At 47.1% G+C, this 16969-nt stretch overlaps 1 protein-coding gene across 1 annotated transcript in view; it reads right to left on the bottom strand.

Moving 5' to 3' along the window:
• Positions 1 to 16969, bottom strand: part of gucy2ca (guanylate cyclase 2Ca) — a gene marked incomplete at both ends in the record, with an annotated part of 163573 nt that overhangs the window by 104457 nt on the left and 42147 nt on the right. The window contains 4 exons of the mRNA XM_084329098.1: positions 6577 to 6697; positions 8061 to 8146; positions 14969 to 15107; positions 15530 to 15641. Of these exons, the coding sequence (XP_084185224.1) occupies positions 6577 to 6697; positions 8061 to 8146; positions 14969 to 15107; positions 15530 to 15641 (458 nt within the window). The remainder of the gene's footprint in view (positions 1 to 6576; positions 6698 to 8060; positions 8147 to 14968; positions 15108 to 15529; positions 15642 to 16969) is intronic.

Consider the following 16969-nt stretch of genomic DNA (forward strand, 5'->3'; position numbering starts at 1 on the left):
CGTTCCGCCCGGCCGTTGCTTGATAGCATGTCGGCTCGGAGGGTGGCAGTATGGACGGATGAGTGGTATACTGCTGCAGGATGGCATTTAGCGGCGGCCAGTGTTGTGGCTCAGCTGGCTACTTTCCTATCCAAGATGGCGTCGGGTTGTAGGTCTTTGAGTCCAACCGACACTATGAACGTGATTCATGTTTGTGGTGTTATAGAGATCTTGACTCAGTCGCAAGCTATAACTGCGGGGAGGATTCGGATGCTATCGACTTTGGTTGTTAGGCATCTTTGGTTGGAGCAGTCTCCTCTTGGGGAAGAGGATAGGTTTTCTCTCCTCACGACTCCTTTTTCCACAGATAGTCTTTTTGGGCGTTCTGTGGAGGCGCAGGCGGTTTTTGATTCGGGTCCTACACCGCCTCACGCTGTGCAGCCAGGGGTGGGAGCACGGTCTCGTCAACGACTGTGGCGAGATCCTCGACAGGCGGCCATGTTTCCCCCGCCAGTGGTGCCCTGGTTGGAGAATCGACAGGGTTTCGCAAGGCCGACAGTCTTGGCGGCCGAGGGATCGGCCATTTTTGGTGATTTCGGGGTTGGTAAACCACCCCGTCGTCATTTTGCCGCGAGCAGCCCGCTCCCCGTTCGGTCCCCTCTCTGGTATCCCCAGAAACGGGGCTTTGAGCGTTCTCCTTTGGCTGCGGGCCGCGAACCTTCTTTGAAGCGTATGCGGCCCCATTCTTCACTTCTCATGGAGACAGGGGCTGACACCCAGTTGATGGCTGAGCCTGGGTCTGTCCGTGAGAATGTTCCGTCGTCGCGTGGTTCCTACACCGCAGGTTGTGGGTGGGTGGAACCTGGTGTTGCAGCTGCCACTAGCTTCAGTGGTCAGCAGGGGGACTCGGTGCCTCTTCTGTTGAATGCTCAGCAGGGGTTACCCCGGCTTCGCCCTCGCCAGGCGGGGTATTGCGCTGTTGCCTCCCACTCCCGTCAAACCGGCAGTGGTCTGCAAAGGAGAGGCTGGCGTGATTTGAGTGGTAGTAATATCACTGCAGGGCTTCGGCGTGTAGGAGCCCATGGGGTCCTCAGGCCTTGCGTGTCTGGCTGCGGAACGGCTCCTCAGCGTGTGCTGGAGGGGTGTTCAGGGGGTGAGTGTGTGTCCACAAGTTTGATGACCGCTCCTCCCGTATCAAACCGGCCCTTTCTGTCGGGGTCCCCCCTTGGGTGCTTTGCACGACGGGGGGGACCGGGCCAATTATCTGCTGTTCCTTGCGGCCCAGCGTCAGTTGACGGCGGGGGCGCTGTGGGATTATATTCACATATGGCGACGGGAATGTCCCTTGAATCGGTGGATGAGGAGAACGTTAGAGGCGGGGCTGGTTTTGCAGTTTGTGCGGCCCCATCCTCCGTTCTCAGGTTTGGTGCCGACCCTGTTGTCAGGGTCGGGCGCGGTGACAGCCCTGGCCGCCGAGATTCGATCTCTGTTGGCGAAGCAGGCCGTCGTTGTGGTCCCGAGAGAGGACGCAATGTCAGGCGTCTACTCCCGTTATTTTCTGGTGCCCAAGAAAACTGGGGGGGTCAGACCTATACTGAATCTGTCCATGTTCAATCGGTTGATTGTAGTGAGACCATTCAGGATGTTGACCGTCCGACTCCTTCTGCTTGCTGTCAGGAGGGGGGACTGGTTCACCTCCATAGACCTGAAGGATGCGTATTTTCACATACCCATTTTCCCTCCTCACAGGAAGTTCCTACGGTTCCTGTTTCAGGGCGTGGCGTACGAGTACCACAGAATGCCGTTCGGTTATTCTCTGGCTCCCCGCACATTCACCAAGTGCGTGGCGGCTGCTCTGGGGCCTTTACGTCGTCGGGGGATACGAGTTTTGTTCTATCTCGACGACATTCTGCTCCTCAGCCGTTCAGAGGAGGTTGCCAGGTCTCATACTCGACTGGTGGTGGAATTCCTCACCAGCCTGGGTTTTGCTGTGAATTGGAAGAAGAGTACCCCTCTTCCCAGTCAACAGGTGGAGTACTTGGGCTTGACATTGAGGTCGAAGCCCATGCTTGCGACCCTCTCGGAGCAGCGTCGGGGGGATCTCCGTCACGCGCTCGGGGGTTTCCGTCTGGGAGGGACGGTTACGGCGCTGCAGGTGATGCGTCTGCTGGGCCTTATGTCGGCGGCCCACGCGGTGGTTCCTCTTGGCCTCCTCTTTATGAGGCGGATACAGAGGTGGTTTCTCTCTTTGAGAATAGATCCGGTGTGGGGCAAAGGGAGACGGTTGACGGTTCCTTTGTCGATATGGGGGGATCTCGCCCACTGGGGGAGGCTGGGTATCCTCTCCGCTGGGGTCCCCATGGGCAGCAGAGGCTCCCACGTCACGGTTTTCACCGACGCCTCTCTCACAGGTTGGGGAGGGGCGTTTCGGACCCACGCAGTGGGGGGCAGCTGGACGGGTCATGCCGACCCAGCTGTCCTGCATATCAATGTGTTGGAGTTGAAGGCGGTCCTCCTGGTCCTCAAACGGCTCGGCCACCTGGTGGTAGGCCAGCATGTTTTGATCAGGACAGACAATGTGACGGCGGCGGCGTATATCAACAGGCAGGGTGGGACTCGTTCCGCCCGCCTGCTCCGGGTGGCGCGCGAACTGTTGCTATGGGCATCCCGCAGGCTGCGCAGTCTGCGGGCGCTCCACGTTCCTGGTACGGAAAATGTGGCGGCGGATATAATGTCTCGGGGCGGTCCTCGTCACGACGAGTGGGAACTCCGCCCCGACATAGTCAGACAGATCTGGGATCGGTTCGGGGAGGCCTCGGTAGATCTGTTTGCGTGCCGACGTTCTCACAAGTGCCCCTTGTGGTTCTCGCTCAGTCGAGCGGATCATCCCCCCTTGGGGGTGGATGCCTTCTCGACCTTTCCATGGCCGCCCGGTCTTCTGTACGCCTTCCCTCCTGTACAGCTGTTGAGTCAGCTGTTGGAGCGGATACGGAGGGAGCGCAGGACGGTGATCCTGGTCGCACCGGACCGGGGCACGTCAGTGTGGTTCCCGGTCTTAATCCAGCTTCTGGTCGCTCCTCCTTGGGTCATTCCGTGGTCAGCGACGGCCCTCTCGCAGCACAACGGAGTGCTTTTCCAGCCTCCGGTGTTGGGTCAACGCCTGGTGGTGTGGCTGGTGGGAGGGTGAGTCTGGAGAGGATGGATCCCGCAGTGGTTGATACCATCCGGTGTGCGCATGCTCCCTCCACTGTCGCGGTTTACGCGGGCAGGTGGCGTGCGTTCCAAGAATGGTGTAAGGGGGGGGGCTGGGACCCAGTCTCCTGCCCCCTGGATGCTGTTCTGGGTTATCTCCAGTCTCTCCTTGATAGTCTGTCGGCTTCGACAGTGAGGGTATATGCAGCAGCTATATCCTCCTATCATGAGGGATTTGAGGGGAATGTCTTGTTCAGCCACCCTCTTGTGAAGCGTTTCCTGCTTGGCGCTCGACGCGTTAAGCCGGTGCAACGCTCCTTGGCTCCGACTTGGGATCTTCAATTGGTCCTCGGTCGGTTGTCCTTGGCCCCGTTTGAGCCGCTCGAGCAGGCGCCGTTGGGACAGCTGTCTTTCAAGACCGCGTTCCTACTGGCTGTCACTTCCGCTAAACGCGTGGGTGAGCTCTGTGCTCTCTCGGTACGTCCAGAGTGCCTGTCTTTTCGGACCGATTGCGGTGCCACTCTGCGACCTAATCCTGCTTTCGTGCCTAAGAATATCCGGAGTTCCTTCCGCTCCCGGGATATTGTGGTTCAGGCTTTTCGTCCTCCTCCTCACACTAGTGAGTTAGATGCGGGCCTTCACCTGTCATGTCCAGTCCGTGCTTTGGGGTTTTACCTCAGCCGTACTCAGGACTTCAGGGTTACCGATCAGCTTTTTGTCTGTTACGGTGGGGCTCGTGCTGGTAAGGCACTGTCGAAGCAGCGCCTGTCCCATTGGTTGTGCGAGGGTATTGCCCTCTGCTACACGTTGGCTGGGCAGGATCCCCCTGGGGGCGTCAGGGCGCACTCCACTCGTGGGGTGGCTGCCTCTGCCGCTCTCCTGGGTGGGGCCTCGGTGGAGGACATCTGTGCTGCAGCTTCATGGTCCTCACCGGGCCCCTTTGTAAGGTTTTACCTCATGGACATGACCGGGGGTTCTGTCTCCCAGGCGGTTCTGGGGTCTGTGGCCTTTCCTGCTTCCCGTCCTTTGGTCGGGTAGCGGGAGTGTATGGGTATGGGCCGCAGTGTGTTGAGTCACACGTGGTTCCGCCTGTACGGTGTGTTCAAGGGGTTCTGGCTCCTTCTTGTTCGCATTCAGGTGGAGTTGACTGCGCCCCCCCTTCGTTAGGAAGGATGGGGTGACAGGGCTCCCCGCACCCCTTGATGTGGGCTTACGGGTCCTCAGGGGGTACATCTGTCGGGTCTCGCACCCGCTCTTCCCCATTATCTCGTAAGGCTCAGAGCGGGAGCGATGCCATACGAAATATAACGATAGGTTATGTAGATAACCTAGTTATATTAGTATAGGCTAAGCTCCCGCTCTGCGCGCCCTGAGTTCCCTCTTGAGGGATCTTTTCCTGGGACGGGTTTTTGGCGAGGAAGGGTGTGTCATGACCAGAGTCATGATTATATGGGTGGTACCACCATAAGGGGCGGGGCCCCATACAGGTGGGGTGCATGTGTTTTGTTCGTGGGAGATACATTAGGTATCACAGGCGATATGGAGTATCTCGTAAGGCTCAGAGCGGGAGCTTAGCCTATACTAATATAACTAGGTTATCTACATAACCTATCGTTAGTATCGTACACATTGAAAAATAACGCTGAATCTTACCGTATCTTCCTCGCGCCGTTGGCGACATTTTCCTATTATGGGATATAGAAATATCCGGTCCATTTCCAGGTTGTATAATAATATATACGTCCAAATCCATAGGCGGAGTTTGAACTTGACGCCTGGGGGTGCGAGTCATTGGCGAATGATACCCGCGCGCACGCGCAGCTTGCGCTCGATTTTTTTGACCTTTATTTTATTATTTTAGCGTTTTTACAATGCCCTAACCCCTAATTTTTTATTTTATTTAGGTAGTACAGCAGCACACACACACACACTCACACACACAGCACTACGGGGGATCATTTTTAACTGACTTGAAAAATGGAGGCTCTAATTATTATTATTCATAGAGACTCTCGAGCAATAATAATTATTACAGCCTCCATTTTTCGTGGACGAAAAATATACCAGACTATAGATATCAATTTTCCCGAAATAACGCTACCTGCCTCGACAAAATCCGTGCATTGGTTATCCAGATACATTAATTATCATCTCAGAATAAGTGGCTTAAGTACAAGCGTTACAATCTATCGCGCGGGGCATTCTGCTGCTGCTGCTTGGTGCTTGGCCGCGCGTTAACCCTTTCACTGCCACACTACAGAAGGTTCGCCTTATAATGTGACATGATTACTACTATAAAATGAATGTATTGTAAAACAAAACATAATAGAATTCAGATTTGTTTCTCACAATTATTATAATTTTATTAAAATAAAAATAATATTGATTTTTTTTTTTTTTTTTTTTTTAAGCAATTTCACCCCCGGCCACCAGGGGGTGCAATGCACCCCCTGCACCCCCATAAACTCCGCCCATGTCCAAATCATGTTGTTTTTTCGAGTTATTTGCAGCGATCGATGTTCACTGTGTGAAGACTGAGTCTCTCTAACACTAGCGAGTGCCCGGACCCCATATGGAGTGAGTCCTACCGGGTTAAAGGTAACATCTGTTTTTTCGATCTGCCGATCGGCCACCAGATGGCGGTCTTGGACCGCTAGAGGATTGAGAGGAGATCACACTTGTGTCTCAGGGCCCCGTAAAGGAAATATGATTCCGATCACAGATTTTTTAAATATTGATATCAAAGACGAGTTACGGCGTCTTCGGCAACTTGAGCATGGCGGGGAAGGACGCCTAAAAGCGTCTTCCGGCAGTTAAAGTGTTAAAGCAGGCCTGAAAACATTCCTATTTCAAAAGGGCTTTGATTGCTAGCTATTTCTTGTGATTGAATTTTTTTCTTGTGCTGTTGTTTTAACTTTTCTGTTTAAACTGTGTTTAATTAACTATGTTTTTTTGTTGTTGTTGTTTTTTTACTATGTTTTAACCCTGTAGCCCTTTGGGATCCTAGTGAACGAAAAGTGCACTACAAATACTATTTATTATTATTATTACCTTAACCCTCACCTTAACTTCACTGAAAAACTCTAACCTCAACTAGAGATGAACTTTTTTTGGATAACTGTGCACTATTACTCAATCGCATCGGCGACCCAACTAATTGCATGTGTGTGTGTTCCTGTGTGTGTGCCGCTGATCGCATGTGTGTCTGCCTACATGCTGAATAAAGACTTCTCCAAAGTCCAGTTATTAAAAATATTATTACGTCCTGCAAAACTATGGCCCCTGGGAAGAGTGAAAATAGGTCATCCCCTTGCCCCACACAGTTCATTCATTCATTCATTCATGCGTTCATTCATTCATGCGTTCATACATTCATTAATTTGTGTTCATTCATTCATTCATTACCTTGGGGTTCTGCTGGTCGATCGTCTGGTAACCGACTTCCTTCCCAGGACAGGGCGGGGTTGATTGCTTGCATTATGATTTCGTTTTTTTGAGATGTGTCGAACACAAACAAGGTTTCATACTGAATGGGGAAGTACAGGTCAAACTACAGGTCAAACTAGAGCTAGGAGGTATACAGAACATAAAGCTATACCTTCATAGATCCATGCAGGTATGGATTTTTGCACGATATATACACATATTGTTTATAAAAATATAATAAATACTGTCTATTTCTGGTTAAATTAAAAAATAAATGCATTGCAGCATTATTAAAAAAAGTTAAAGAAAACAGATCATTAATGAAATAGCACCATTACAAGAGAAATGTCCTAAATGACTAAAGTCAAATACAATTATACCTTAACACTTTGGATGCCACGCCCGAGATTTCTCGGGTTTACCCCCCGACCGTTGAATGCCCATCACGAGATTTCTCGTTTTTTTTTTTTTATATTTTTTTATTAGCAATCTGAAATCATATTGCATCAAGCGAGCCTACCGTTGGATATCCAGTCACCGCCGGCGCTCAGATGTGAAAAAAGCGCCCCCTATCGTCTCCCAGATGGTAAATCACCCTTTTGGATTGGACTCAATGAAAGTGAATGGGAGAACGGATTTCTGATTCCACATTTTACTTCTCACTGATGTAACCGGGGTCTACCAGAGTTCATTCTGGAACCTTGGTGCCACGGCGAATATGTGTTCTACTGTACACACGGTGGATCAATACAATTATCGATTTTTTCGAATGGCGATTGGAAATTGGAATAAACCATTTGGATACCATCTGACCTCAGGTAAGGAATCTATGTTATCAGTCTTAGGATAATCAGACTCGTTTTCACGGAGATATAAGCGTTTCCACTATATGTGATATAGCTGTTTTGACTGTAAAAGCCATCAGGTAATAAGAGCAGCGATTATCAGCGCGCGGCACGTGCGTGCGCACACATATACTATCGATCATCTAGCGTTTATTTGAAAACGATTCATAAATAGGCCGACAAATGACAACGTTCTGGAATATTCCAGTAAAAGACGATTTACATCATAGGGTCGTTTTTTCCACGAAAACGAGTGATTTTCAAAATGCTATCAAACGGAAATGAAGGGATAAAAAAACAATCTGCCTTGACAATGTTGACTGGATAATGAGTCTTTGATAAGCGACGGGCAGATTAGACACATAGCCATAATTTAAAACATAGATTAGGCGATATTAAGTTAACATTGGAGTGGGTTTGGGCATCAAGGGGGTAAAAAGGAAAACACGGCGTGGCATCCAAAGTGTTAAAAACTAAGAGAAATATTGTGATATGATATGTTGGCCATATCGCCCAGCCCTAGGTCAAATTACTGCTCATTCATTAAAGTACGAGAGAGTTGTTCATGTTTAACAGGAAATGGTACTATTTTGACAGTTGAATGGATAGTCGCATCACCTCCCCCGTGGCAACAGATGTGTAGATCACCGTTAGGTTAACATCCCTGTCGCCCTGTTCATCAAGCACATACTGGCCTCCAACACCTGCATAGACACACACGCACAATTATGTGCATATATACACACATCATAATGCAGGGAATGTCACGGTTCCTGGCTACTTAACTTGAACTTCTCCCTCCCTCTCCCCCTCCCCCTCCCTCTCCCTCTCCCTCTCCCTCTCTCTCTCTCTCTGTCTCTCTGTCTCTCTGTCTCTCTCTCTCTCTCTCTCTCTCTCTCTCTCTCTCTCTCTCTCTCTCTCTCTCTCTCTGTCAGGTGGAGAGTGCAGGTGTGCCGCTGCCAGCGGAGCAGCTGATTGTCGTCTGTGGGCCAATTACGTCAGTAATATAACCCCGCCCCAGATGTCATGAGGCTGCCAGATCGTAACTTCGTATTTCCCAGTTAGTCGTGTTATTCTGCTCTCTCTCGTGTTGTTCTCTAGTTTCAAGTTCAAGTTTCTTTATTAGTTGTCATACAGAAATACAGGATACTTTTGTATGAAATGCTTCTTTCTGTTCTGCTCCTGAGAGTATGCTAGGTAAAATAGATAATTATAAAAGTATAATAAGTATAAAATAGAAAGTCAAGTACTCTATGCTATGTAAACAAGTGTAAACAAGACAAAATGTTCAATATACAATACATACAGTATGTACAATATACAATGCAGAGTAGTTACATTACAATATAAATATAAATGGGATGAGGTAGCTTGTGGTGCCACCTTGTGCAATTGGGTATGAGTTGCCAATAAATATAAAGTGTGTTAGTGTCTAAAGTGTGTAGAGTGGGTGCTACAGTGAGTTGTCCATTTAAAGTGGGTGTGTACGTGTGGGTGTGTGTGCTATGAGTGTGTTTGATGGTTTGTTACATAGTGTTAATTGTCATTGAGCATCCTGTTCAAAGTTCAAAGAGGCAGTTGTTTGGGTGGCTAAAGTCTTTTATTATTCTTTTCCCCTTGTTCTTGCAGCGCTTGTTGTAAATGTCTTGGAGAGTGGGAATCCCACCTCCAATTGTGCGTTCGGCTGAACGTGCTACTCTTTGTAGTCTGCTACGGTCTTGTGCGGTGCTATTCCCAAACCAGGAGGTGATATTGCCAGTCAGGATGCTCTCTATTGTGCATGAGTAAAAGTTCTTAAGGATCTTCTGACTCACGTTGAACTTCCTTAGGCGCCTAAGGAAGTATAGGCATTGTCGTGCTTTCTTGACTACACTGTCGATGTGTGTGGTCCATGTCAAGTCCTCGGATATGTGGACTCCAAGGTACTTAAAACTGTTCACTCTCTCGACCGGTGCCCCGTCGATGCTGAGGGGGCTGTAGTCCCTGACCCCCGACCTCCTAAAGTCCACAATCATCTCTTTTGTTTTGCTGACGTTCAGGGAGAGGCTGTTCTCCTGACACCATCCCGCCAGAACCTCTACCTGTTCCAGGTAGGCCCTCTCATCGTTTGCAGAGATCAGGCCCTCCACTACTGTGTCGTCAGCAAATTTGATGATTGTGTTGTTGTTCCGCTCTAGCCCATTGTTCTTCGACAGTGTCTAACTCTTGTTCTCATCCTTCCCCGCAGTCCTTCCTGGCTCTTCACCCTGTTCTCTGGCTCTCGACAAGACATGCTCTGATCCCTGCCTGCCTGACAAACTCTCCTTGCCTTTTCCTGGAACATATGAGGACCTGCACCCATTTTGATCTATGCCTGGCTGACTACCCTGTACCCGTTTTGACCCCTGTCTGGCTGACTATTCCGTACCCGTGTATCGACCCCTGCCTGTCTGACTCTCCTGCCCCGCGCACGCCCCTGGACCATACAAGTGCTCCCCCTGTGTATTGACCCATGCCTGAATACCTGACCATTCTATTATTATTAAATATACCCAAACTGGGTTTGAACAAGACCTGTCTATCTTTGCTCTGTATCTGCATATTGGGCTCAATACTCCAAGACGTAACAGGGAATGTTTCTGGAAATGCTTGGAAATCAGTACAAATGGTAAAAATGAGTAGAAATGGTTACAAATCAGTATTTTAATTGGAAGCTTTACAAGTCTTTATTGTAAAATAAATGCTAAGATTTTGCAAACAGGAGACCTGTGTGGCCTCTGTCTCTAAGCCCAGGTTTACGCAGGTTCCCCTGGTCAAGTTAATAAAGATTATTTAATGTATATGCTATGTCTAATGAGTTATGTTATTGCCTGCAAAATGCAAAAGGTATGCTAGCTCCTATCAGCAAGATCCTGTAGTGTATGAAATATACTAAGTAGGGCGGCTGATTGACGCAGTGGGCAAGGCGCTCGCCACTAACGCAGGATACGCTGGGTTCGAGCCCAGCTCTCGGCGTTGCTACCGGCTGGCCGGTCGTTCATACTAACATAATTGGCAAGTGTTAGAGGGTGGGAAAGCGGGTGGGTGGGGATTGGACGTTGTGGACAGCGACTCCTACAGGTCGGTTTGGTGACGCCGGTGCGGTGGAAGCAGGAAGTAGCGGGGGCAGCGTGAGCCTCCCACGCGTTACTCCTCGCCACTGAGAGTTCGAGCTGCTGCAGTGAAAAGATGCGACAGGCTGCCTCCTCGTGTACCGGAGGGGACATGTGATGCAAGGCTTCTGTCCTCACTACAACCGACCAGTGGGAGGCATAGTCTAGCAACGTTCAAGACAGGGGAGGGAAGAATTGGATAATACGAAATTGGGATGGGAGAAAAAGTGGATACAAAAAAATATATATACTAAGTAATAGGGCAGTTAGCCTCTGGTATGTGTGCCATTAGCGTTAGCCACGCTTCTAGGCCTCTTTTCTTTTGGAAAGAATGATAAAAAATTAAAATAAAATACAAATATATTTTTATAAATATATATATATTTTTTTGTATTCGACTAAAGAGGTTGGCAGTCGACTATGGCTCCTTTCGACCGATTAGTCAACTAATCGACTAATAGGGGTCAGCCCTACTAAGTAACTATACCAACACAAATATTCATAATCAAAAATATAATTTTGTTTTTGTGTGTGTATAAAATTGACATTTCTGCTTTACATTTTTTTCATTGTAGGAACAGAAGTGAACGTGATCATCATCATTAGGTGGCTTCTTCTTTCCGAAGGTTGCCTATCACTCTCCAACCCATTCTGTCCCCACTTCTTCTCTCCAACTCCGTGACTCCGCCTCTCACTCCACTCCAATCACAGACATCGTCTACCCAGCCTCTTCTTGGTCTTCCACTTCCTCTCTTTCCATCCACCTTCCCCATCACCACCTTCTTGAACATCTCCCCGCTGGATCCTCTCAGAACATGCCCGCACAACTCCATCTTTCTCTTTTTCAACCTCTCCAGCAGCTGTCCCCCTTGCATATCCGCTCTTCTCAGTACCTCCTCATTCTTGATCTTATCCTTCCATGTTATCTTCAGCATCTTCCTCAGTGTCCACATTTCAAAAGAGTCTATCATCCTCTTTGCCTCTTCATTCAGCGTCCATGCTTCTGCTCCGTATGAAAAGACTGACATAACATACGTTTCCAAAATCCGGTCTTCGTTTTCCAACTTATGTTTCTTCTCAATAATTCTTTATGGTTCCAGAATGCGCCCTTTGCAATTCCGGTTCTTCTCTTAATGTCCATGTTAGCTCTTCCACCTTCACTGATCCAGCTTCCAAGGTACATGTACTCCTTCACTTGTTCAAGTTTTTCTCCATCCACCTGTATTTTACAAACAGTTCCTGGTGTTTTTTCAATGATCATTACTTTAGTTTTCTTTGTGTTTAGTGACATTCCATAGTTTTTGCATTCGACATTCAGCTTATTCATCATGTCCTGTAGATCTTCTTGACAGTTACAGACTATAGCAGTGTCATCCGCATATCTTATATTGGTGATGTTCTCTTCGCCAAGTTTTACTCCTTTCCCTCCTCTCAGACCTTTTTTCATCAGTGATTCACTGTACATATTAAAGAGTACAGGGGACAAGATGCATCCTTGTCTTACACCCTTCTCCACCGGGAAGTCTCTTGATTTCTCCTTTCCTATTCTAACATTAGCCTTCTGCCTCCAGTATAAGTTGGCAATTATTCTTCGGTCAGAAACTGGTATTTTGAATTCTTCCATTGTTCTCATCAATGTTGTATGTTCAACTCTGTCGAAGGCCTTCGTGAAATCGATGAAGCAAATATACAGCTTCTTCTGTTGGTCTATCGATTTTTCACCAATGATTCTGAGTTGGCAGATTGCATCTCTTGTTCCTTTTCCTTTGCGAAAACCCATTTGGCTATCCGAGAGCTGATGTTCAATTATGGGTTCTATTCTGTTCTTGATGATTTTCAGGAGTACTTTTGATGCATGAGATATCAAACTGATAGTCCTGTAATTGTTGCATTCTGTGGCTCTTCCGGTCTTTGGGATCGGAATGAACATTGATTTTAGGAAATCATTTGGAATATTTCCTGAGTTATAGATGTTGTTTATCAGTTTCACAAGGAGCTCGATGCATCGGTCACCAGAGTTCTTAATCAGTTCAGCAGGGATCTCATCCTCGCCGGGCGATCTGTCCGTGGCCAGTGACTTCACAGCCTCTTCAACTTCTTTTTTCGTGATCTGGACTTTTTCTATCTCTTCTAGACTAATTCCTGTGTCTGATGTTCTGTTCTGGTCTTTGTATAGTGTTTCCACATACTCTGCCCATCTATTGATTATTTCCTTCTCGTCAAGGAGCAGTTTTCCTTCTTTGTCTCTGACACCTTGGGTTGTTTTTTTCCTCTTCCTTGTTAGTTGTTGGATCTTGTTGTACATGAGAGGGTTGTGCTTCTTGTCTAGATCTTCAATTTCCTTGCATTTTTCTTTGTAATGCTTCTCTTTTGCATCTCTACACATCTTCTGTACTTTTCGTTTTGCTCTGTTGTATTCAGTTTTTCTGTCTGCATTCTTCATGTCTGCTCTCTTTTTCATCTCATCCAGAATGTCTTTCGTCATCCACTCTTGTTTCTCAACTTTTTCTGGTTTACCACAGATTATGTCTGCAACGCTTCCCAGTTTTTCTTTCAGTTTTGTCCATAGTTCTTGTGGATCTTCAATATCTGCTAACTCTCTATTTTCTAATGTTTTGTTCACTTCGTTAATGTATTGTCTCTTCATGGTTTCTCCTTTCAGACTCTTCACATCCCATCTTTTGTGTGTCGTTTTCTTTTTCTTGATGGTTTTCAGTTTGATCTTCATTTTCATCACTACTGGAATATGATCTGAACCACAGTCTGCAGATGGTCGTGCCTTAGAGTTTGTTATTCCTTTCTTGTATCTGTGGTTTATCATAATGTAATCAATTTGGTTTCTAGTGTTTCCATCAGGAGATCTCCATGTGTGTCTTGCAGATTTACGTTGTTCAAACCAAGTGTTGGTGACCCACAATTGGTTCTTCCTGCAGAAATCCACTAGTCTATCTCCTCTATCGTTTCTTATACCCAGACCAAAAGGTCCGACAACACCATCAACTTTTTCTTCACCTAATTTGGCGTTGAAATCGCCCATGACTATTTCCACATCTCCCCATTTCCTTTGGTCTTTCATCGCTCTCTCAATATTTTCATAAAAGTTGTCTATTTCATCATCCTCAGCTTCTCCAGTTGGTGCATATGCTTGTGTGATGCATACACTTGCTGGTGTTGCTTTCATTCTCAAGGTGCTAATACGTTCCGATATCGTTTGATAACTTTCCACGCTTTTTGCTGCTTTCTCAGTCAAAGCAAAAGCTACACCTTTTCTATGTTGTTTTCCACCCGAAGATATGATTCTAAATGATTGTCCAGTTGGTAGGGTGTATCTAAAGTCATCTTCACCTCTCCAAAATGTTTCAGCAATTCCCAATATATCTATCCCCATAGTATCCATCTCTTGTAGGACATTCGCCAATTTTCCAGGTGTTCGCAGGCTCCTCACATTCCAGGTTCCCACTTTCCAGAAGGTAGAGCAGTCACTTGTTGACGGTACAAAGGTGCCTGCTCTCTCACACTCAATCCACCGGGTAGAACAAATGTCTTGATTAGGGCAGACATTTCTCCGTTTACCAGTAGCGGTTTTTGTTTGGGTTGTACTCATGATTTCCAAAAGGGGGCTGATAGGAGTCGGCAGGCCCCCAGAACTACCAATCCAGTATTTTTTGTCGAGACACCATCTCTAGCCTTTGCCAAACCAATGGCACTGCAAGGCAGCAGGTTCTTGGTTCCTCCGCCTTCCCATTCCTGGTCCGCCGTTGACCTACCTGTAACCCCAGGTGGGGAGCCTTTCAGGTGCTACACTCTTGGCTAGGGAGTGACCTGGAGGTAGCGGATCTAAGGGGTAACCTCATTCTGGTCCCCGGGCCGAAGCCTCTTCGCCGGATGTCTTTTTACGTCATACCCAGGACACAAAAATGTGGATATGTAAGAGTCCAGACCTTCCGGCAATTTTTTTCCGGTTGAAACCATCGTGATGCTATCAGCTTTTTAGCCACTGTGATACCGGATAAAACCAATCTCTTTAGCTGTGGAGGTACTGCATGTTCAAAGACATCATTCAGCAGTAATACAGAGGGGTGTACAGGTATATCCAGATCCAAGAGATTTGATAATTGCTGGGTCACTTCTTTCCAAAATATCTTAACTGGTGGGCAGTCCCAGTACATGTGCATAAATGTCCCTTCGTCCCATGTATTCAGTTCTTGTGGTTATAAAGTGTATGCACATTTGTAATTTGTCTGATTTGTTAACATCAACCTAAATAAATAAATTAAATAAATATAATCAATTGTATTATGCCTTAACTACACATTCATTGCTACACTTTATGTGTAAATTTATGAGAAAATTATCTCATAAAAACATTCCCATCATCATTTTCCATCACCATACCTTCGAAAAACGCATTCCCGAAGGGGTTCTCGTCGGCGGGCATAGTGGTGACGTTAGAGCTATTCATCATCCTCCTCTCTCTCAACACCTTACCAAACAGCAGAACGCCATCATGATACCCAGCCACATAATCATTTATCTGCTCAGAGAGAGAGAGAGAGAAAGAGAGAGAGGGTATAGAGAGAGAATGAGAGAGATAGACAGAGAGCAAGAGGGGTAGAGAGAGAGAGGCAAATAGAATGAGAGAGATAGGGAGATTATGGAGAGAAAGAGGGAGAGATAGAGAGACAGACAGACAGACAGACAGACAGACAGACAGACAGACAGACAGACATACAGACAGACAGACAGACAGACAGACAGACAGACAGACAGACAGACAGACAGACAGACAGACAGACAGACAGACAGACAGACAGACAGACAGACAGACAGACAGACAGACAGACAGACAGGCTGACAGACAGGCTGACAGACAGACAGACAGACAGACAGACAGACAGACAGACAGACAGACAGACAGACAGACGGACAGACAGACAGGAAGTTGGTGTTGCTCACTGTGTCGTTGTCTGGCAGGTCTGGCCAGAAGTCATAGTGTCTCTGTGGCAGAGTGACCACCAGAACGTTACTCATTCCCGGACGGGACGTAGAGTTGGCATAGTACTCCTGACTGGAGAAAGATTAGATTAGAAAAACGTTTATGTCCTTCGTGGGGCAATTTGTTTTACAGCACAAAACACAGAAACTGGTGACTCAAGGGCTCTACATGCTACAGCAACTGCAACGCAACTGCAACACAACATCAGCGCGACCTCAACGCAACATGGTTGCAGATGTTGCAGAGGGTGTTGTAGACTGTGTTGCGAGCATGTTGCGTACCTCTCACCCAAGTCTAATCTGAACAACCGTTGCGTTGATGTTGCGTAGCATTGATTGGTTGGTTAGTGAATGGGGGCGGGGCTGTCATAGAATAATATTGGTCCCGCAGGCAGGAATACTATCCTCGAGTTAATGTAATTTATACAAATGGAAGTATTGATTTCGCTGTAACGAATCATTAAAAAATATATACCGTTAACTGGAATATGTTAGTTTCTTACACATATGTTGGATTATGTAATTGGTTTGTCATGACAAACCAATAAAAAATCGCGAATTAACCGGTGGTTATCCTATAGCCCTGGTCAGGGGCGGAGCTTCCTACAGGCGATATAGGCGATTGCCTAGGGCGCCACCCAGAGGGGTCGTTTCTGATTATTGATTACCAATAACGGCATTAGCCTCAGTAGCCTCATTCGCTGACCGGGTGGATGGCTATCAAAGCAAGGCCCGACCAAGCTGAAATAAACGTCAAATCGATCTTACCTGTGACCGGTTGGACTGCAAAAAGGATTTCCCAGTTATCGATCGCCATCTGGTAGATCGATATGTCCATTGGTTAATCATATATTCCTTTACTGCACACTGAAATCCGCGTCCCAAAACGTATTCCGTGCTACATGCTACAGGCATAGCTTCAGGTTAACAGAAAACTACATTTCCGGTGCTTTAGACGTCGCTCTTTTATTTTGAAACCCCCCGACCGGAAGTATTTATGATGCTTCTTTTTCTGCTTGTTATCAATGGGTTGGTTGAGAAGGGAAGTTTCATCTATCTAGGGAACCTAGCTACATCCGGGGTACAATGTTGCATAGGCTGCGCGTCGATGTTGCAGAAGCATAAAGGCAGAGTGTCTGCAACACTGTTGCGTTGTCGATGTTGTGTTGCAGTTGCTGTAGCATGTAGAGGCCTTCAGACCAACTGCAGACAAAATATGCTCTACCATGGACCATTTTCACATGGCGGCATTTTGCTCTTATGTCATGCTCAGATTTGGATAGCTTTGCACCTTATTCCCAAAGGTGGGAACAGTGTGGAAAGCAATCCCAACCTGAACATGACATGAGAGCAAAATGGCCGGCGTGTGAATATAGTCAATAAACCATGCATGATGGCATG

Source organism: Notolepis coatsorum, assembly GCF_963971535.1.
Source record: "Notolepis coatsorum genome assembly, chromosome: 14".
Taxonomy (NCBI): domain Eukaryota; kingdom Metazoa; phylum Chordata; class Actinopteri; order Aulopiformes; family Paralepididae; genus Notolepis; species Notolepis coatsorum.